General features: G+C 36.6%; 2 protein-coding genes and 1 long non-coding RNA gene across 7 annotated transcripts in view; 2 read left to right on the top strand and 1 right to left on the bottom strand.

The window, feature by feature from the left end:
• Positions 1 to 5052, top strand: part of COPS4 (COP9 signalosome subunit 4) — a 46103-nt gene extending 41051 nt beyond the window's left edge. The window contains exon 9 of one of the 2 annotated variants that reach the window (XM_074228503.1): positions 164 to 5052. In XM_074228503.1, the coding sequence (XP_074084604.1) occupies positions 164 to 220 (57 nt within the window). In that variant the 3' untranslated portion in view covers positions 221 to 5052. The remainder of the gene's footprint in view (positions 1 to 163) is intronic. The other variant, XM_074228502.1, reaches the window with a different exon arrangement.
• On the bottom strand, positions 1086 to 19791 carry PLAC8 (placenta associated 8). 2 transcript variants are annotated; one of them, XM_074228505.1, is made up of 6 exons: positions 19685 to 19782; positions 12713 to 12831; positions 10074 to 10212; positions 9536 to 9660; positions 7486 to 7601; positions 1086 to 1372 (listed from the first exon to the last, which is right to left on the bottom strand). In XM_074228505.1, the coding sequence occupies exons 3-5, from the start codon at positions 10180 to 10182 to the stop codon at positions 7497 to 7499; spliced, it is 339 nt and encodes a 112-aa protein (XP_074084606.1). In that variant the 5' UTR covers positions 10183 to 10212; positions 12713 to 12831; positions 19685 to 19782; the 3' UTR covers positions 1086 to 1372; positions 7486 to 7496. The 2 variants fall into 2 exon arrangements, with proteins under 2 accessions (XP_074084606.1, XP_074084605.1); XM_074228504.1 differs by lacking the exon at positions 12713 to 12831 and having other exon boundaries at positions 1087 to 1372; positions 19685 to 19791.
• The window catches only part of LOC141517482 (uncharacterized), a 72128-nt gene continuing 66423 nt past the window's right edge, over positions 15872 to 21576 (top strand). For 2 of the 3 annotated variants that reach the window (XR_012476877.1, XR_012476876.1), the window contains exon 1: positions 15872 to 18357. This is a non-coding gene — a long non-coding RNA (uncharacterized LOC141517482). The remainder of the gene's footprint in view (positions 18358 to 21576) is intronic. The other variant, XR_012476875.1, reaches the window with a different exon arrangement.

The following is a 21576-nucleotide window of genomic DNA, read 5'->3' as shown; positions in this document are numbered from 1 at the left end:
GGTATCTCTCTCTCTCTCTCTCTCTCTCTCTTTCTCTTTCTCTCTCTTTCTCTCTCTCTCTCACCAAAGAAGTCACAAGTTTAGTTCCTCTCCCTAATCTATAAGTAGAAGAAATACTACAGATTAATGGTTTTTAAAAAATGTTTTTCCTCTTTTCCTTTAGCCCGTGAGGCTTTGCCAACATGGGATAAGCAAATTCAATCACTTTGTTTCCAAGTGAATAATCTTTTGGAGAAGATAAGTCAAACAGCCCCAGAGTGGACAGCACAGGCTATGGAAGCACAGATGGCGCAGTGACTCCACACTACTCGGATGTCTTTGACAGTGTCTCATTTATCATACAGATTAATTTCACTACAACTCCAAAGAATCTGTATTCTGACCCTCCACATTTCAATGTCCTCTTCCAGCAGAATCTATTTAAAGAAGCATTATTTAAGAGGAGATGGTATGAACGAACTCTTTAAAATATCTAAATCCTTAGTCCCCCTATTTGGTGGGTGTCTATCAGACTCATTCAGTTGTTTGGAAGGCGTTTGTTAAAATTGATGGAGTGAAATCTCTGTGACTAAAAAGATTTGTTATAGTTCTTTACCTTGTGGTATGTTGTATACATGCTTTATTCCTCTCAAATGTTCCAATAAAGAGGGGAATGAGCCAAATAAAAATGAGTTTTTGTGTTTTAGTTATTAAATATTTTTTCTCTTCAACTTTCTACAATTAAGATAAAAGTGCCTTTTCTGTAGCTTCACATCTGTTTCTAAATGTTTTTTTTATCAAAAATGAAACCATGTTGCTACATTCTCCTTATTTACAAGCTCATTGCTACATTTGAGATTTGAGAAGTTGCTGTATCATTTTTGAAAGTATGCTTTAAAAATAAGGACAGCAGGGAAATGGAAAGAAAATATTAATATATATAGAATCTCAGAAGGATGCAAAACCTTAATCCATGTAACTTATAGATCAGAGTTCACTGGCAGTAAACTAAAGATTTTTGAGAACTAAATTATTGTAATAATATGAATGAAAAATAGAAAAATTAGTATCATTTAACTAATATAAAATATGTACACAAAATATTATTCTGAATACTCTTTATTTGTTTTACATTGAAAAAATCAAGCCACATATAAGAAATCAAGAATTGTTATTAGAGTCAGTAGACCTGCAGATTAAAACCTCCTGAGAGAAAGTTCTAGGAGTATGCATTCACTTAAAGTAGGAAGAGCTTCACTGGCATGAACTCTATCATGATTAAGTGTCTTTATAGTATGTAGCAATTTAGGAGAAAGAGCTGAGAGAATACTTAAAGAAAATTTTCAGATGCTAAGTTTGATGACAATTGCTTCCTCAGAAACGCAAACTTCATCTGCAAAGACAAAGAACAGCTGAATTAGAATCTTCCAAGGTAATTATAAAATTTAATCATATTCTAATTCTCTTCAACTCTCCTCTTTCAATTTTTTGTCCATTTAAAGTCTTAAGAATTTGGAGAGCAGGATAGTGGCCAAAGAAATGAACAAGAATTAAGATTTACTAAGGGAATTTCTATTTTACTCCAGTTCAGAGTGTTGATTTCTTCTAAAGTCTTGGGAATCATTGAATCTGTAAATTCACACCACCCAATCATTAATGTGTTCTCATTTTCCTGTTGACTACCTATATTCTCTTGTAAGCCAACCCAGGCTCTCTCATTTTCAGTTAATCACCTCATTTTTTTTTTAATTTTATTGAGAAGATGAAGGTCATTAGAGTTCAAACTCTCACTTCTTCTCTCCCCTCACAATTTCTCCTCTACATGACCCCATTATCCATTATCTTTAAAAGCAAATTTCCATATACACAGCAGAACACAAAAACAAGATTGCCATATGAAACTAAATAATTAATTGGATAAAAAGTACACAGCATATTCCACATATTAATTTCAAGATTTGTCTGTATTTTTTTTTTATATTTTATTCCCCCCCCCCTTTCCTTACACTGCTGTCTCTCTGAGATCACCTCCAGTTTGTCTGGCCTATACCATTTGGGGCATGCTGTCTTCCCCTACTAGATTGAGAATTCCTTGAGGCTAGGTTCCATGTACTTTTGACTTTTTCTTTATATCTTCGTTGCTTAAGCACAAGGCCTGCATATTGCTGTTAAACTGACTGCTTTTTCCACTTCATGCTTGCCCCCCAAAGGAATAACTTGAATTTACTTTGGCTTGTCTTTTTTTTTTTTAATTTGACTCAGTTCTCTGTATATTTTGAAATGAGTCCTTTGTCAGAAATACTAGTAAAAATTGTTTCTCAATTTACTACATTTCTTTTGATCTTGATTACAGTGGTTTTGTTTGTGAAAAAGCTTTTTAATTTATTTTTATTTTTATTTTTTCCATTTTTGATTAAAGATTTTATTTATTTTGAGTTTTATAATTCCCCCCCAATCTTACTTCCCTCCTCCCCCACAGAAAGCAATTTGTTAGTCTTTACATTGTTTCCATGTTGTACATTGATCCAAATTGAGTATGATGAGAGAGAAATCATGTCCTTAAGGAAGAAACATAAAGTATAAGAGATAACAAGATCAGACAATAAGATACAAGGTTTTTTTCCCCTAAATTAAAGGGAATTGTCCTTGAACTTTGTTCAAACTCCACGGTTCTTTATCTGGATACAGATGGTATTCTCCATTGCAGACAGCCCAAAATTGTCCCTGATTGTTGCACTGATGGAATGAGCAAGACCATCAGGGTTGATCATCACCCCCATGTTGCTGTTAGGGTGTACAGTGTTTTTTTCTGGTTTTGCTCATCTCGCTCAGCATCAGTTCATGCAAATCCCTCATTATCCTTTCTGGTCATATTGGCCAGTCTGAGAGGTGTGAGGTGGTACCTCAGAGAAGCTTTAATTTGCTTTTCTCTAGTAAGTAATGATTTAGAGCATTTTTTCATTTGACTATGGATTGCTTTGATCTCCTCATCTGTAAATTGCCTTTGCATATCCTTTGACCATTTGTCAACTGGGGAATGACTTTTTTAAAATATGATTCAGTTCCCTGTATATTTTAGAAATGAGTTTTGTCTGAAACATTAGTTGTAAAGATTATTTCCCAGTCTACTACATTTCTTTTGATCTTGGTTACAGTAGTTTTATCTGTGCAAAAGCTTTTTAATTTAATGTAATTGGAATCATCTAGTTTGTTTTTAGTGATGTTCTCCATCTCTTTGTTAGTCATAAACTGTTCCCCTTTCCATAGATCTGACAGGTAAACTTGTCGTTGATCTTCTAATTTGAAAAGCTTTTTAATTTAATGTAATCAAAATTGTTTAGTTTATTTTTAATGGTGTTCTCCATCTTTTCCTTGGTCATAAACTGCTTCCCTTTCCATAGATCTGACAGGTAAATTACTCCTTGATCTTCTAGTTTGCTTATAATATTGTTTTTTATGTTTAAATCCTGTATCCATTTGGATCTTATCCTGGTAATGGGTGTAAGGTGTTGGTCTAATCCAAGTTTCCATACTAACTACCAATTTTCCCAATAGTTTTTATTGGAGAATTTTTATCCCAATAGCTGGACTCTTGGGATTTATCAAAAAGCAGATTACTATAACTACTATAATTGTTTCCTGATATTGCACCTAGTCTAATCCACTCTTATTTCTTAGCCAGTACCAGAGAGTTTTGATGACTGATGCCTTATGATATAATTTTAGATCTGGTAAGGCTAATCCACCTTCTTTTTCACTTTTTCCATTAAATCCCTGGAGATTCTCGACTTTTTATTTCTCCATGTGAATTTATTTATAATTTTTCTAACTCATTAAAGTAATTTTTTGGAATTTTGATTGGTAGAGCACTATAAACAAGTAGTTTTTTGGTAGAATTGTCATTTTATATTTGCTTGGCCTATCCTATGAGCAGTTGATGTTTGCTCATTATTTAAATGATTTTATTTGTGAGAAGTATTTTGTAATTGTTTTCAAAAAGTTTCTGAGTGCCTTGGAAAATAGACTCCCAGGTATTTTATATTGTCTGAGGTTACTTTGAATGGGATTTGTCTTTCTAGCTCTTTGTGCTGCATCTTGCTAGTCATATATAGAAATGTTGAGGACTTCTGAGGTTTTTTTTTTATCCTGTAACCTAGCTAAAATTGCTAATTATTTCTAGTAGTTTTTTGGATGATGTTTTGGGATTCTCTAGGTATACCATCATGTCATCTGGAAAGAGTCAATTTTGTCTCTTCCTTCCCAATTCTAATTCCTTCAAAATCTTTTTCTTATTGCTGCAGCTAACATTTCTAATACAGTATTGAATAGTAGTGGTGATAATGGGCATCCTTGTTTTACTCCTCATCTTATTGGGAATGCTTCTAGCCTTTCCTCATTGCATATAATGCTTGTTGATGGTTTCAGATGGACACTGCTTATTATTCTAAGGAATACTCTATTTAATCCTATGCTCTCTAGTGTTTTTAGTATGAATGGGTGCTGTATTTTGTCAAAAGCTTTTTCAGCATCTATTGATATAATATGATTTCTGATAGGTTTGTTGTTGATATAAATAATTATACTAACCATTTCCGTAATATTGAACCAACCTTGCATTCCTTGGTCATAATGTATTATCTAGTGATAATTTGTTGTAGTTGTTTTGCTAAGATTTTATTAAGATTTTTGCATCTATATTCACCAGGGAGATAGGTCTATAGTTTTCTTTCTCTGTTTTAACTCTTCCTAGTTTCAGTATCAGTACCATATTGGTGTCATAGAAAGTTAGGCAGAGTTACATCTTCACCTATTTTTTCAAAGAGTTTATATAGAATTGGAACCAGTTGTTCTTAAATGTTTGATAAAATTCACTTGTGAATCCGTCTGACCCTGGAGATTTTTTTCTTAGGGAGTTCAATAATGGCTTGTTGAATTTCTTTTTCTGATAGAATTATTTAGGTATTTAATTTCCTCTTCATTTTACCTGGGCAACCTATATTTTTGTAAATATTCATCCATTTCATTTAGATTATCAAATTTATTGGTGTAGAGTTGGACAAAATAATTCTAAATTATTACTTTAATTTCCTCATTGGTGGTGAGCTCCTCTTTTATTTATTTATTTATTTTTTTTTTTTGAGCTTCCCTTTTATGATACTAGCAATTTGGTTTTCTTCTTTTCTTTTTTCTTTTTTTAATCAAATTGACCAAAGGTTTATCAATTTTATTAGTTTTTTTCATAAAACCCGCTCTTGGTTTTACTTCCAATTTTATTAATTTCTCCTTTAATTTTTAGAATTTCTAATTTGGTATTTAACTGAGGATTTTTAATTTGTCCTTTCCTCTTAATTTTTTTTACTTGCATATTTAGTTCATTGATTTCCTTTCTCTAATTTATTCATATAAGCATTTAAAGCTATAATATATCCCCTGACAGCCGTCATGGGTATATCCCATAGGTTTTGGTATGTTGTTTCATTATTGTCATTATCTGGGATAAAATACTTAATTCTTTAATTTGTTGTTTGATCCACTCATTCTTTAAAATGAGGTTATTTAGTTTCCAATTAGTTCTGGGTCTGTATATCCCTGGCCCAGTATATATTATGATCCAAGAAAGATGTGTTCACTATTTCTGCTTTTCTGCACTTGATCATTAGGTTTTTGTGCCCTAGTACTATCCCCATTCAGTTTCCTCCATAAGTCTATCATGTCTAGGTTTTCTGACAATCTATTTACCTCCTTAACTTCCTTCTTGTTTATTTTATTAGATTTATCTAAATCTGAGAGTGGGAGGTCGAGGTCTTCACTAGTAGAGTTTTGTTGTCTTTGTCTTCCTGTAGCTCTTTCAACTTCTCCCCTAAGAATTTGGATGCTATACCACTGGGTGTATACATATTTAGTTTTGAAATTACTTTCCATGGTACCTTTTAGGAGGCTATATTTCCTTATCTCTTTTAACGCTATCTATTTTTGCATTTGCTTTTTCTGAAATAAGGATTGCTATCCCTGCTTTTTTTCACTTCAGCTGAAGCAAAATATATTTTGCTCCAACCTTTTACCTTTACTCTATGTCTATCTTTCTGCTTCAGATGAGTTTCTTGTAAGCAGCATATTAAAGGAGAGTTCATCCCATTCACATTCAAAGTTATAATTACTAACCCTTTATTGCGTTCCATGTTATCTTCCCTCTGTTTTTATTTTTCCCCCTTTTTTCCCTTTATCCACATTCCCTGGTATTTTGTTTGTGAACATGCCACCACCTTCAGTGTGTTTGCCCTCCTATATCCAACCCCCCTCCCCTTTTTTATCCCCTTTCCCTTTGCCCCTTCTTCCTTCCCTTCTTTTGGTTACCCCTTTCCTCCCCTTCCCCTTTTAACACTTTAAAGGTAAGCTGTTTTGAATTTATTTTGAATATATTTTTGTATTTATTTATACATTCTTTCTTCCTGTAGAATGAGTCCTTTGAGGTCAGAGACCATTTTTTTGGTCTTAATAGGCCTAGTTCTAGCGGAGTCTTTGTATAGAGGAGGATGCCCTTGGTTAATTGTTCATCAAATCAATCCCCTTTTTACAAATGAGGAGAAGGAGGCCCATCGAGGTTCAGGATTCAGATCAGGGCCTCTGAGTCCAAATTCTCTGCTGGATTTGTCCTATTAAAAATGTGAAGTTGAATGGGGAAGGGGGTGATATGCACAGTGCAAGGGTTTTAGGGACATTAGAAACTGACTCGGGGGGGGGCTGAGGAGCCAATGAGATTATGATTGCCTTATGAGCTCCAAATGCAATCTCCCCAAGGTGTTCACCTGTCATCTGTAGCCATCCTGAGCTGACCTGGTACAAAATTGTCATTCTAGCCTGATCCTTTGAAGTCAGAGATAATAGCACATATTAAAATTTCCTTTTACTACCTGCTAAAGGACTTTATTATCAAATAAGTTGAATCCTGAGTGGTCTCCTAGGAAATCGACCATCCCAATTGGTTGTACCCATCCACTGAATGGGGTGCCAAACTCAACCAAATTTGTGTTCCTTTGAAGAAATCAGCCTTTGCAATTTTACTAACATGAGGGATCTAGGTTTTTTTTTTTTTTTTTTTTTTTTAGGTTTTTGCAAGGCAAATGGGGTTAAGTGGCTTGCCCAAGGCCACACAGCTAGGTCTTAAGTGTCTTGAGACTGGATTTGAACCCAGGTACTCCTGACTCCAGGGCCGGTGTTGTATCCACTGTGCCATCTAGCTGCCCTGATCTAGTTTTTCTTGATGGAAAAAGTCACCAAAGAAGTCCCAAGTTGTTCTTTTTTTTAACTAGTCTTTTTTTTTTTTTTTGCAAGGCAAATGGGGTTAAGTGGCTTGCCCAAGGCCACACAACTAGGTAATTATTAAGTGTCTGAGACCGGATTTGAACCCAAGTACTCCTGACTCCAGGGCCAATGCTCTATCCACTGCACCACCTAGCCACCCCCCAAGTTGTTCTTAAAAGACTTGTACAGGCCCCATTGACTCACCATTCACTTTTTCAGAAAGCATTCATTTCCTTCCTTTTATTAATGTCTCTCTTAAGTTGGCAAAGAGAACATGGAGTGCAGAACATAGTTGCCATGAAGTCACCACAAATGGATCCCTGTTGAAGTAAAAATCAAAATCATGAAGCTCATGGCTTTTATTTGTTAAATCTGCTTGTGCAGATTTTTGTTTTCTTTTGGTTTTGGGGGCATTGGGGTTGAATGACTTGCCCAGAATCACACAGCTAGGAAGTGTTGTGTCCAAAGCTCATGACTTTTAAATGGTTCCAAGATTCATGGGAGAGGCAAAAATACATCTTTGGGATAGCAAATGCATTTTGATTAAATCACATCCATTGAATTTTTTTTTTTTTTTTTTTTAGATTTTTGCAAGGCAGACGGGGTTAAGTGGCTTGCCCAAGGTCACACAGCTAGTGTCTGAGACCGGATTTGAACCCAGGTACTCCTGACTCCAAGGCTGGTGCTTTATCCACTATGCCACCTAGCCGCCCCCTCCATTGAATTTTAATAAAATATAAATCTCCCTTTTTATAGTTAATTTCCCTAATACTTCATGGGTTTAGAAGTACTCCAAGATTTCAAAAACCTGTAATTTTGACCCACTGATGTAGATCCCTAGATGGTATTCAGGAGTTGTATTCACAACTGAACTTCCCTAGACTAGTCCATGGGTGGCTGGCAGCGTCATGGGTGATGGAATCCATGCTTAAAAGCCTTTCCAGTCAGCTTCTGCAGAGATGACCTGCAGAGATCCCTGGGCCACCTGCACAACCTGGTGGGCATTGAGAACTTGGATCCATTAACTCAGTGGCAGCAGTCTGGCCTAGTCAGCTGGGCTTAGGTCAGGAAGACCTCTATCCCAGTCTTGACTCAGGTTGCTATGGGGCACAGGGAAATCACTTAATCTCTGCCGTAGTTGGTTCCACTATAAAATGGGGATAAGGGTTCCTACCTCCCAGAATGAAACAAAATAGTTTTTGTAAACCACTTAGCACTTGACGGTGAGCTCTACATTCCTTCCCTTTCTCCCTGACCCCCATCCCAATTACTCCAGATTAAACTCATTTATGTGTACTACTATCACGAAAGATTCAAACAGTAGGAGCATAATATATGATGCAAGGGGACAGCTAGGTAGCACAATGACTAGAACACCAGTCCTGTAGTCAGGAGGACCTGAGTTCAAATCTAGCCTCAGACACTTAATTACCTAGCTGTGTGGCCTTGGACAAATCACTTAACCCCATTGCCTTGCCAAAAAACAACCCTTAAAAAATAATATATGATGCATGTTACACATACAAAAAGGATCCACAGAATAAGGGGAGGAGTTGCTAAATATGAGGCATTCTGTGATGTCCTAGACCTAGAGGATGCTTCTTGACAGGAGGTCCAAGAATTTAGTTGTGTTTTTAAAAAATGGGAAAACTAGTTCTAGTTGCTTTTCTTGAATTTGTGTATTTTATACATTTTGAGAAGTGGTCACATTGCCTAGGGGGCCTGTGACATAGGAAGAAATGGGTTTAAGAATTCCTGCCCTAAGGGGATTCTAATAGCTAATGGAGCTCTCTTCTGCCCCCCCCCCCCCCCCCCATGCACTTTAATTCTTTTGTTAGGATGAGAGATGAAGAATATGAACATTACTGGATGACCAAAGATGCCAGTGGTTGAGGATCTCCCCCACTAGGTCACATTATATCAATAAGCATTCATTCATTCATTCATCTGTTTATTTATTTTTTTAGTTTTTGCAAGGCAAATGGGGTTAAGTGGCTTGCCCAAGGCCACACAGCTAGGTGATTATTAAGTGTCTGAGGTCGAATATGAACTCAGGTACTCCTGACTTCAGGGCCAGTGCTCTATCCATTGCGCCACCTAGCTGCCCCAATAAGCATTTATTAAGTGGCTGACTCCTGTGTTCCTAAGCACTTATGATACAAGAAAAGGCAAAAGCACAATTTCTGATAAGATCAGCCTGTAGTATTCATTGGTCTATCAAAGGGGTGATCATACAACTGAGGAGGGGACTCACAGGGATGCCATATCTAGTACGGTACAGGGTCCGCATGGCCACACTCGTTCCACATAAGCAGCATTCATTCATGTCAGAAGCCACTTGGCATGAGAGGCAGATTGTACAGAAGGTCCCGCAGATGCCTAATCATGGAGGAAAGCACAAGCAGAAATTACTTGAAGGGTTTTTTTTTTTCTATTAAATTTTGAATTCTTCAAGGTTCCTTTAAAGAGAAACTGCTAAATCTGGAAGGGGAACAGGGAGAAAATATAATATTTCCAAAGGGATGAAGCATTTTGTGCTCTCATCTATCTCCCAGCCTGGTCTTAAGGTCCCCATTTAGCTTGTGTGAACTTTCATTCATTGACAAGTACAAGGATGATACATAATTATTTGGGGACCACTGCTATATGTTTGTAAAATTACATCATATCGATTAGGAATTGATGGGTGTCATTGGAACATGCTCCATAGGGATGAAAGAATGGTACAGGGTGATTGAAAACTTGATTTTTATATCAATCTCATCCAGGATTAACTTGGCATAAGGACTTACAGACTCCACAGTCACTGCAACAATCTAGAAGACTGCTCTGCCATTCAGAGCTTTGTGGATAAGCGCCCTTCTGGGGCTGAGTCATGATGACCACTGGCTGTGCTTGCATTTTTGAGATGAGGTCTTAGAAGCCCACAGCCTGAAAAGAAATGGGGAGAAATGATGTATCTTCAAACATTTTATGGTTATTGATGGTATGTTGTTTCATCTGATAAGAATATAAACTTCTTGAGAGCAGAGATTCCAGTGATGTTAAAATAGAAGACGTTAGCAAAACATTTACAAAAATTAAATGGGAATATTTGTACTAGCTAGCTCATGGAGTTGTGAGAAAAGTGCTTTATTGACTTTCATTTGTTCATTTATTCAATCAGTTAGCGAGACCTGTCCTTTTGAGTACATTCCCTCCATTAATGTAGACCAATCTATGTTTTATAATTGATAGCCAGAGAATTGCCTTAGGGGGATGAAGATTAAGTGTCCTGGAAGTATCTTAAGATCAACATGTCAAAAGAGAATTTATTATCTTTCTCTACATCCCAATTTACCTCTCTTTATTAAATAATTTGCCTTCTTTATTTCTATCTTCCAGGCTCCCAAGATATTCTCAACTTTATCCTAGACTCCTCATTCTCACCCCATACACAACCAATCAATTGCTAAATCTTGTTCCTTCTACTTCCACAAGCTATCTCAAATCTTTTGGATCCACACAAACACCACCCTAGTTCAGGCCCCCATCACTAATCTCTTAGACTGTTACAGTGATCTCCTGATTGCGTCTTCTTGCTGGAGGCCTTATCTCTCTCACTCTTATCATCTACACAGTTGTCAGAGATTTTCCTTAAGTACAGATCAAACCGTGTTATTCAAAAACTCCAGTATCTCCCCATTACCTCTAGAATAAAATATATTCCTTTGTGTTAGATAAAAATGTTTTTTCCATTTATCGAGCATTCCCTTTTTCCTCTCTTCATATGCACACATATCATATATATATATATATATATATATATATATATTAAGGAAAGGATTATTCATTCTTGTGTTTTTAACAAAATAGTGCTGTTTGTTAATGCTAATTCTATCAATATAATCATTATTTTTGTTATTAATATGGTTAAGTTCATAGTTTTTAAAGTAGTAAACCAACCGTGCATATCTCTTATAAATCCAACCTAGTGTATGATATGATTCTAGTCTTTTTCTTAATAATTATAATTTTTGCATTAATATTCATTAGGGATATTGGTCTATGATTTTCCATTTTGTCTCTCCCTACTCTAGGGAGAGACTATATTTGTGTCATAGAAGGAATTTGGTAGAATCCATCTTTTGCTATGTTTATCTCAGTTTATGTAATATGAGATTTTATTATTTTTTGAAGGTTTGATAATGAATTTACTTGTGAATCCATCTGGTCCTTGGTCCCCTTCCTCCCCACCTCCAATTCCCCTTCGGAGATCATTTATGACTAATTCATTTTCTTTTTCTGAGGTTATTTGGCTTTATGAATCCTTTTACTCCCTCTTCCCAAAGGGTCTTTACATCCTTTTTGTACATTATTCCCCTTTTTGCATTCTATTGCCAAACCAAACTGACTTTCATTCTATTTTTCATATGTCATATTCTTTCTGATCTTTGCATTTGTTTCTCAAGGATGCATTCCTCATAGAATGCACTTCATAGAATTTCTCTCTTCAAGAGTCAGCTCAAGTTCCTTATCCTTCAAGAAGCCTTTGCCAAACCCCTTAACTTCAAGTGCCCGCCCTCCCTAGTTATATTCATTTTTATTTTGTATTTATGAATTTATATCTGTGTATGTTGTTTCATCTGATAGAGTATAAACTCCTTGAGAGCAGGGATTCTTTCTTTCTTTTTCTTCCTTTCTCTTTTTGTCTTTGGATGATGAGTATCTAGCCCATTTTCTAGTATATAATCATGACTTAATAAGTAGTTGTTGATTAAATAAATGACCTGTTACCATGTATCATATATCACACACATTAAATGTCAGAGGTGAGACTTAAACCAAGGTTCCTGACTATAGGCAACCCCTCTATTCACTATGTCAACATGCACACTTTTATTATCACTAATAATATTTCCAGAAAATATCCACATTTAAAGAAAATTTGAGTGAGAGTACCCTGTTTATGTATGTTTTAGAGATGTCAAAACAGAAAAATCAATGATCCATTTAATAAATCTACTTACAGAAAAAAGTTGAGGGCAGATGGTAGGGACAGGTACTAAAGCAGGGGGAAAAAAAGCCACCTTATCCCTGAAGAATTTATGGTTCCTAAATGGGCAATAAAATTAACTTTCATAGAGATAACTAGTTTCACCTTGATAAAAAACCACACCCTTCCTAAAAAATTCAATCCATTCTCCCTGATAGTTTGACAGGGAAATAAAAGAAACAATATTGAATTGCTATTACTCACACATGCCACAATGCTTAGCATTAAATGACCTTAGGAAGAATTAAACACTCCCAATTCTCCAGTAGATGAGATTTACTTTTGCCAATCCTTTCTTTTTTTCAGATCCAAAGAAAAGTTAAATTGACTGGCACTCATCTATGAAAAGAAATTGAGAGGCTTAGTAAAAATAAATACTATGTAACAACAACTCACCTCCACAGAACAATTTTTTTCCCTTTTTGCAAGGCAATGGGGTTAAGTGACTTGTCCGAGGTCACACAGCTAGGTAATTAGGCCATATTTAGGGCCGATGCTCTATCCACTAGCTGCACCTACATAGAAATTTAATGTAAAAATAATAATGATAATGTAAAAAAATAGTATTTGTATAACCCTTTAAGGATTCGCAAAGCATTTTACATAGGTGATTATTTTCTCTATTTTATAGATGAAGAAATTGAGACTGAGAGAGGTCAGGTGACTTACCCAGGTCCCCACAACTAGTAAATATTAGGGTAGTATTTGAACTAAATTCCTGACTCTATATTCACACTATCCATCAGATAATCAGTAAATGTGGCATCAGACACTATATGCTAAGCTAATACCTAACTAGTCCTTAGAAAAGAAAAAGAACTAGATTCTCCCCCCCTCCATTATTTGAGGAAGCTAGGTGTTACAGTGGATAGAGCCCTGATTTGAGTCCCACCTTAAATACTTTATTTGAGGAGTCAAATCCGAGGAAACACATAGCTTCTCTCAATCTCTGTTTACTCATGAATAAAATGAGGATGTTAATAGCCCCTACTTCCCAGGGTTATGAGAATCAAATAAAATGTTATTTGTATAGCACTTTACAAATCTGAAAGGGCTATTGTTATTATTTTCATAGCTACCAAATTTGACCCAAGAGATGAACTGAGAAAATATACTTCCTTCCAGCACTAGCTGCAATAATCCAAAAAGACAGCTTGCAGCCATAGTGAGAAGAATTTTAAAATGTCATTCAGTCTAGATTATATTTTCTCTTCGATACAAAAGGGGCAGAGGAATGACATAGTGTGGTTTGTTGTGCTTTAGATACATGATTTTGGCCCCTGAGTAGGAGTGGATTGGAGAGGAGAGAGTCTGGAAACAGAAGCCAATTAGTTTAGGAGAGAAGAGATGAATTGGGACAGTGAACATGAATGGGGAGGACACAGATTGAGAGAGACAATAAATCTCGAGACCTGATTGGATATGAGGGTTGAGGGAGAAAGAAGAATGGGAGGATGGTGATGCCCCAATAGAAATAGGGAAACGTGGAGGAGGAGGGCATTTCTGGGAACGGGAGACTATGAATTGCATTTTGGACATGGTGAGTGTGACATTCTTGCATGACATGGAGACGTCTTGTCCATCAGGCTACTGGAGATTCAGGACAGTCTCTCAAGAAAGACCAGATGACTCCATCCATAGTTCTGGGAGACATCAGCGTGAAGATGGTTACTGAACTCATGGGAAATGATTAGGACACCAAGAGACGAGGGTTCAGAGAGAGAGAGAAATTAAAAGCTCCAGAAGATTACCTTTTCAGGACATAAAGACCCAGAAAAGAAGTATGAGAAGGATCCATCAGATAATTAGGTGAATGAAGAGGGAGGTGTCACCAAAACCCAGAAAGGATCAATCACAATCCAAGAACAGTGGCAAATTTGGTCCAGGGCTCAAAAAGATGAAGCCAGAGAAGTCACTGAATTTAGCAATTGAGAGAACACTGGTAACCTTGGTTGGAATAGATTCTGATGAGTGATGAGGCGAAAAGCCAGATTGTAAGTCTTGAGTGACAGTGAAGGAAATGATGGCCGGGAGCCTAGAAGGCTTTTGTTTGGTTGTTAGGGAAGGGAAATATAGCATAATAGTCAGAAACAGTTGGTGGAGACAAGTGAAGGGTTGTTTTATTGTTTTTAAGGATGGGAACATCTGAGCATATTTAAAGGGAACAAGAAAGGAACCAAGAAATAGCAAGAGAATGGTCCCACAGGTAAGTGAAGTTAGTGATTTTGCACAGGTCTCCCATACTTCAATTCATTTGCAAGTCATGACACCATCTTCCTGATGACCTGGTCCTCTTTGAAAATGATGATCAGCATCAACAGCAACAATGTCAGAGGACCTGGGTTCAAATCCTACCTGACACTATATGAGTGACCTTGCTCAAGACATTTTGCCTCGGTTTCCCCAGGTGTACAATGAGCAGGTTGAACTTGATGATTTCTGGGGTCCCTTCAAGCTCTATCATCTCCACATTCCCAAGCCTGAAGCAGACACATTACCTCTTCTTTTCTGCCTCTTAGGCAGTTTGCTTCAAAATTCAGTTCAAGTATCCCTTTTTTAAAAAATAATATTTTATTTTTTCCAATTGCTTATGAAGACAATTTTCAACATTCATTTTTTGGAAGATTTTGAGTTCCAAATTTTTCTCCCTCCTTCCCTCCATTCAGCCCTCCCCAAGAGAGCAAGCAATCTGATATAGGTTTCACGTGTAGAATTATGTAAAACGTATTTCCACATTAGTCATGTGAAAGAAGAAATAGATCAAAAGGAAAAAATGAAAAAAATAGAAAAAAAATGAAAATAGTAACTTTTATCTGCACTCTGACTTCATCATTTCTTTCCCTGTATGTGGATAGTATTTTCCATCATGAGCCTTTTGGGATTGTTCTGCAGGAATCCTTTTTTGATCCCCCACAGTTACTGGAGTCCTTTCTAGACAAAATGTTTCCATATTTATTTGGCTTATACTTTATGTGTATACACATTGTTTCCCCTAGTAGAATGTAAGCTCTTAGAAGGCAGGCAGGCAGGCTTTATTTCTGTCTATGGGCCCAGAGGCCCATATTGAGGGATGAACAGCAGGGATGGAGTTTGTTTTCTCAGCAAAATAGAAGCTAAAAACTGCTATGAATGGGGATAAAGGGAGTGATGTGGGAGACTGGAAGGAAAAACCCAGGAAAGGGTGTGTTGGTTTTAAGGGTTTTGAGCTAATCAGTCAATCAGTCATTAAACATTGAGTCAGTTCTTACTCTGTGCCAGGCTGCCCAAATAAGCTAAAAAAAACCCCACACTAGGTGTGGTTGTGACTTCCTCTGGCCCCCACCAGGGAGGGGTGAAGTTCAAGTATTGTATGAGTGAAGATAAGGCAGGTAGTGGGGCTTGGCCTGGCTTGCACTCTGGCTAAGAGATGTTAGAGCAAAGGTCCCTGGGGAGCTGAACTGGTCAGGACATTTTATATTGCATATATATATATATATATATATATATATATATATATATATATGTATGTATATACATATATATGTATTTATATGTGTTATCTGTGTGTATCTTATACATATATGATTTTATATAAACAAATGTTTACATGTACAGGTATGGATAAATAGGCTTTTTTATTATTCATCCTTCGTACTTGAAGAGGGTCAATGACATCAGGAGGGGGATGTCTTGACATCTATATGGATATCTACATTATGATATGCATATACTCCTAAATGCACATACAGATAGATGTATTTAATTTTTTTTTAGTTTTTTTTTTTTGCAAGTTAAATGGGGTTAAGTGGCTTGCCCAAGGCCACACAGCTAGGTAATTATTAAGTGTCTGAGACCGGATTTGAACCCAGGTACTCCTGACTCCAAGGCCAGTGCTTTATCCACTGCGCCACCTAGCCACCCCTGTATTTAATTTTTTAATTATTCTAAATGTGAAAAACACCAACGTACAGGAAAGAGAATGTAAAATGGTGAATAACTATTTTGTTGTTTGAAACTGTTGTTTCAGTCTCTTCCTGACCCCATTTGAGGTTTTCTTGGCAAAGGTACATGGGTGGTTTATCATTTCTTTCTCCCATTCATTTTATAGATGAGGAAATTGAGGATTACATGACTTGCCCAGGGTCACATGACCAGTAAGTGTTGGAGGACAGATTTGAATTCAGGATTTTGAGTATGGATTCCAGATAATAATAATAATAATAATAATAACAATAATAACAATAATAATAACAATAATAATAATATCTAGATTCCATTTTAAGGTTTGAAAAGTAATTTAAAAGGGGGCAGCTAGGTGGCGCAGTGGATAGAGCACTGGCCCTGAAGTCAGGAGGACCTGAGTTCAAATGTGGCCTCAGACACTTAATAATTGCCCAGCTGTGTGACCTGGGGCAAGCCACTCTAAACCTCATTGCCTTAAATAAAAAAAAAGAAAAGTAATTTAATTATCTTATACAGGTTAACTCCAAAGTCAGTATCATTTTAAGTTTATTTGAAACTTGAAGGGCAGTTTAAATAAAATTTAGGTTTATTCTAAGATCTTTGCCACACCCTGTGAATATAAATTATTGTAAACTCTTGGAGGTCAGGACATAACTTCCCACCATGGTTGACATTTATGGAGTATTTTACTGTTTTCAAAGTGCTAAATTGACACTATCTCATCCCATCCTTTACAGTATCATTTGAAAGACACTAACTATTATTATTTTCATTGAACAGATAAAGAGAGTGAGGCTCAGCAAGCAGGGTGGGAGATGTCTCTACTGAAAACTGTTCTTTACCATACCAAAGGTGCGGGGTGGCTAGGTGGCTCAGTGGATAAAGCACCATACCTGGGTTCAAATCCGGTCTCAGACACTTAATAATTACCTAGCTGTGTGGCCTTGGGCAAGCCACTTAAACCCATTTGCCTTGCAAAAAAAAAAAAAACATACCAAAGGTGGGACAGGTAGTGAAGAGGACAGAACGTGAATCCAAGAGCAAGCCCTGGGATCCCAGTGGATTGACCTTTGAAAGAAGCCTCAGGCTACAGCAGACTACCAGGTCACTGCTCTGCTGAGCTAATTCCTCAAAGGAAATGCCTTTAGGTTGGAGTTCAAATCCTGACTTTATCTGTTACTTGGCTAAGGGACAGTTTATTTTTGATAAGACAGCCTCTTTTTGAAGTAAAGGTTGGAGAGGCAGAGCTGAGTTGATGGAGAGAAGCCAGGATTTTCCTGGAAATAAAAAGGGTGGATCAGATGACTTCTAATGATCTCTCCCCCCCCCCCCCATATTGAAGATTCCACCATTCAGATCACATAGTAGTCAAGAATCTGGGCCAGAATTCAGATCTAGTTTCTCTGAATTCAAATCCAGCTCCTTCTATAAATATTGATTTAGTGAATAAACATCCGCCACCAAAACCCTTCTTGAAATCTTGTTTCCTAAACAAAGTCCATTCTTGCTTCATTGAAGAACACAGGATAAGTTCTTTTTACTGCTTTCAATTTGGAAAGCATGTGAAAAGAGAGTGTTGGGGGGTCATTCATCCATGACCCTTGGTAAAGGCTGCTCGAAGTTTAAAAAGAGATTTCCTTTACTGGAAACCAGTATCATCAGACTCCCCCCATCTACCCCACTTCCATTCCCCACCATTCAAGAGAGTGTCTGAAATGACTAGACTCATGGAATTTGGGAGAAAGAAGGAAATGACCTTTAGAGGCAAACTTTAAAACCAGATACAGTTAAACACTAATCAGTAAACATTTATTAAATGTTTGGCACAGTGTTAAGCCCTGAGGATATCTCTAGGGGGTATATGAAGAGGCAGAAAAATAATCCCTACTCTCAAGGAGCTCATAGGTAACTAGAGTGACATCGTACAAATTGTTGTTGTTCAGTCCTGTTTTCCTGACCCCCTTTGGGGGTTTCTTGGCAAAGAGACTGGAGTGGTTTACCATTTCCTTCTCCAGCTCAATTTTACAGATGAGGAAACTGGAAACAGTGTTCAGTGAATTGCCCGGGATCATACTGAGACCAGCTTTGAACTCAGGATGGTGAGTTCCCAACTTCAAACCTGGTGCTCTATATAACTTAATACTGGATAAATTGGTGACAACTAACAAAAGATTAGAAAACTCTCCATTTCTGAAAGCTTTTCCCCATCTTTGATTTGCCTATTTTATTTCTTAATTAATTCTATTCTTCCAAATTTATACCTTCCCTGGTTTAATACTTCTTCTATAATGAGTTTGCATTCATAGCCAGGACATCTCCTTTTCTTTCCTTTGCTTGCCTGGCCATATGAATTAAGAAGAATCTTGAATTTTTCTCACTGTTGTCTTTCACACTCCTTCATTTTGGTTTTTGATGGATAAAATTTCCCATTCTCATGCCATCATCTCCCACAGATGGGGATTAAATGAGGCAAGAATCATTCTAAATGCTAAAAAATAACCCCCAGAAACCAAATTGGAAAGTGGAAAATAGCAATGATCCAAGATGCTTCCGGAAGACTTGATGAAAAAATGCTTTTCTCCCTCCAGAGAGAGATTCTGATGATCTATGAATTTTCTAGCTTTCTTTAATTTTTTTGCAATATAGTTAATATAGTTTTTTTGCAATATAGTTAATTGTTTTGTATGATTTTATATGTATAATTTATATCATATTGCTTGCCTTCTCAGCGGGTGGGGAGAAGCAGGAGGATGGAACAGAATTTGGAACTTAAAATTTAAGAAGAAAATATTTAAAATAAATAACAAACTTTTAAAACAATTTAAAAAGAGCAATAAATTGGCCCAAATCCAAGTGTAAAAATTCAAATACCTCATGCTCTTAAGGGAAAACTTAAAACTTAAGAGAAATCTCACATGCTCTTTATTTTTAAAAATAATTTATACAGACAAACTCCAGAGAATCTGTCTTAAGATATACCAGGATGGTTAAACTGTTGTGGAGAAAAAGAAAATTAAACCAAGTGATTATGTTTAAATATGAATGCCCATGGAAATGAGCAGTGAAATCAATGATCAGTTTGGTCTATGTAACTTATTAAAGATATTTGTACTAAGAAGTAATATTTGTTATTATTACCAATTAAACAAAAAATAAATCAAGGATTTAGTCATGAACAGAAAGCAGTCTCCTTTCATTTGAACAATAGAATATAAAGCATTACCCATCCTACAAAGTCTTAATTTTATATTCTCTTCAGAAAGATCAATCAGCAATTGTTAATCAAATGCTTATACTACACACATACAAAGTCAAGTGCTTGAGAAAAATAATGCTAAAGAAGGAAAGGCTTTCTGTATTGAGAAATATTAAAAAATATAAAAAATGCAACTCTTCATTATTTATCTGTCCAAAAAATATACTCACAGTCCAAAGCCAGTTGCAGAAGTGGAAAGCGAGCTCTTCTCTGCTAGAAGGTCACAGTAGAAGTGAAACCTTTGTAAGTAAGGCAGGGAGAGGTAGAGTTTTTTTTTTTAATATAATGAAGTATAGCATAGGATAAGCTGGGAGGCCCTTAGTGGCTAGGAGGAGTTTCTAAATATGCTTGTGCTAATAGAACGTTAGAGTGTGCTTGTGGCTTCTGAAAAGGGAAACTATTTTTTCCCACATTTTGAGCCTACCTACCTAAGGTTCTAAGAGGCGGTGATCAGAGAAAAGAGAAGTCCTGTTTTGCACTCCAATTTTTAATCTCTCAACTGATAGGTTTTAGGCAAATCTTTCTATTCCCCCCAGTATCTGCACAGCAAATGGGTTGCCAAAAGAATCTAGAAAATCAGAAAATCACATCAGTATGTGTTGCCATATATCAATCCACTGTTACTTTTTTAAAAATGTATATAAATGATAACATGTTCTACATGAGGTGAATTTATCCTGAAGCAAAGGGAGAAATCGTTCAGAAGATCATCCCCTTGTCTGGGTGACTAGAACCTCCCTGGGCCTCAGTTTCTTCCCCTGTAAAATGATGGGGTTGGATTTGATATCTTTGGAAACTAGGTCCATGGGCTTCTGACCCCTCTGTGTGATATCCTGGGAGGTAAATCTAACAAAGGGGTAAAGGAAGGATTTATTTTCAAATGTTGTCAAGGCAGTTCTGCCTTCAGAAAGAAACCCAACCCAGGGGCTAACTCCCTCAGTAGAGTTGTGGAAGGACACACAGTTGTGAAGGGATCATCCCTCTGCCAAAGCCTCCCATCATCTGAGGTCACCAAGTGTCAGGAAGTCTCAAAAGATCCCTCGACTTCCTTCATCCTTCCCAGAGGTACTCCATCACTACCCACACCAAGCTCACTCATGTTGGCCTTCAGTCAGTGCTGACATCTCAGACATAGAAGGATATTTGGCCTTGCACTCATTATTACAAAGCTTAGTGAGATAACCTGGGACCTGAATATCACTGCCTTCTCCAACCAATAGCTTCAAGCCCAGTTTCTGGAGATCCCAAGGAACAGAACTGAAAATAGGTCCTGCCACCATCCCAAGACATCTCTGGAATGAATCTGAGTCGCTTCCTTGAAAAGAGAATGAAATAAAAAAGCCTAGGAACCCGAAATGATTGTGCCCTTTGTCTTAGACCCCAGTAACATTTTCTCACTTTGTAGGAAAGTGAAGATGGCAGGGCAATGTAGGCTAAGTCACGTTAAATGTTCTCCTTCAGGGAAACTTTTGGCAGAAGAGTTTCTCATAACGACTAATTTCAAAAAGAGAACTGAGCTGTCTTCCCCCTTCTCTCCCTTGCTCCCCACCCACCATGCAGTGTGGTTGCCTGGAATTTTCCAGAAAATAAAATTGCTTATCCTGTAGTAATTGGTGACAGATTAAAAGCCTCACTTAGCAGGGAGAGTTTCCTATTGGCCTGTGCACAAGTGAATGATCAACACAGAATTAAATTTAACAGCAACATTCAGCAAAAATAATAAGGTTTAAAACAAGGAAGATAAAATATTGGTTATAGCCAAAGGAGAAGGATAAAACATATAACAACCTGTGATCTCCTTTAATGCAAGTTTTCATTTGGACCTGATATATGATTTAAACTATTAAAATTTGTATAATATTTGCAATCTGGAAATTAAAAAAAAGGATTTTGTTAATGGTAGTGGAAGTTGCTATTCTGGGGCTATGGGGTGGTTAAAAAATAACTTTTGTGTCTTACCTCCTTGTTACTTTTATTATATATTTATTTTTAGTATATATATACATATATATATATATATATATGCAAAGTATATATATAATATATGTATTTTTTTCATTTG

Source organism: Macrotis lagotis, chromosome 3, assembly GCF_037893015.1.
Source record: "Macrotis lagotis isolate mMagLag1 chromosome 3, bilby.v1.9.chrom.fasta, whole genome shotgun sequence".
NCBI classification, from domain to species: domain Eukaryota; kingdom Metazoa; phylum Chordata; class Mammalia; order Peramelemorphia; family Peramelidae; genus Macrotis; species Macrotis lagotis.
Note: the sequence above shows the minus strand (reverse complement) of the source record. Positions and strands in the feature narration are given on the sequence as shown.

Bases quoted from the DNA above. Each gene is read 5' to 3' on its own strand.
- PLAC8 (XM_074228504.1), bottom strand. From the start codon at position 10,182: ATGCAAGCACAGCCAGTGGTCATCATGACTCAGCCCCAGAAGGGCGCT. The intron at 9,661-10,073 runs GTAAGTCCTTAT...CTCCATGATTAG, and splicing joins TTGCAGTGACTGTGGAGTCT to GCATCTGCGGGACCTTCTGT. The intron at 7,602-9,535 runs GTGAGTCCCCTC...TTACTTCAACAG, and splicing joins GTACTAGATATGGCATCCCT to GGATCCATTTGTGGTGACTT.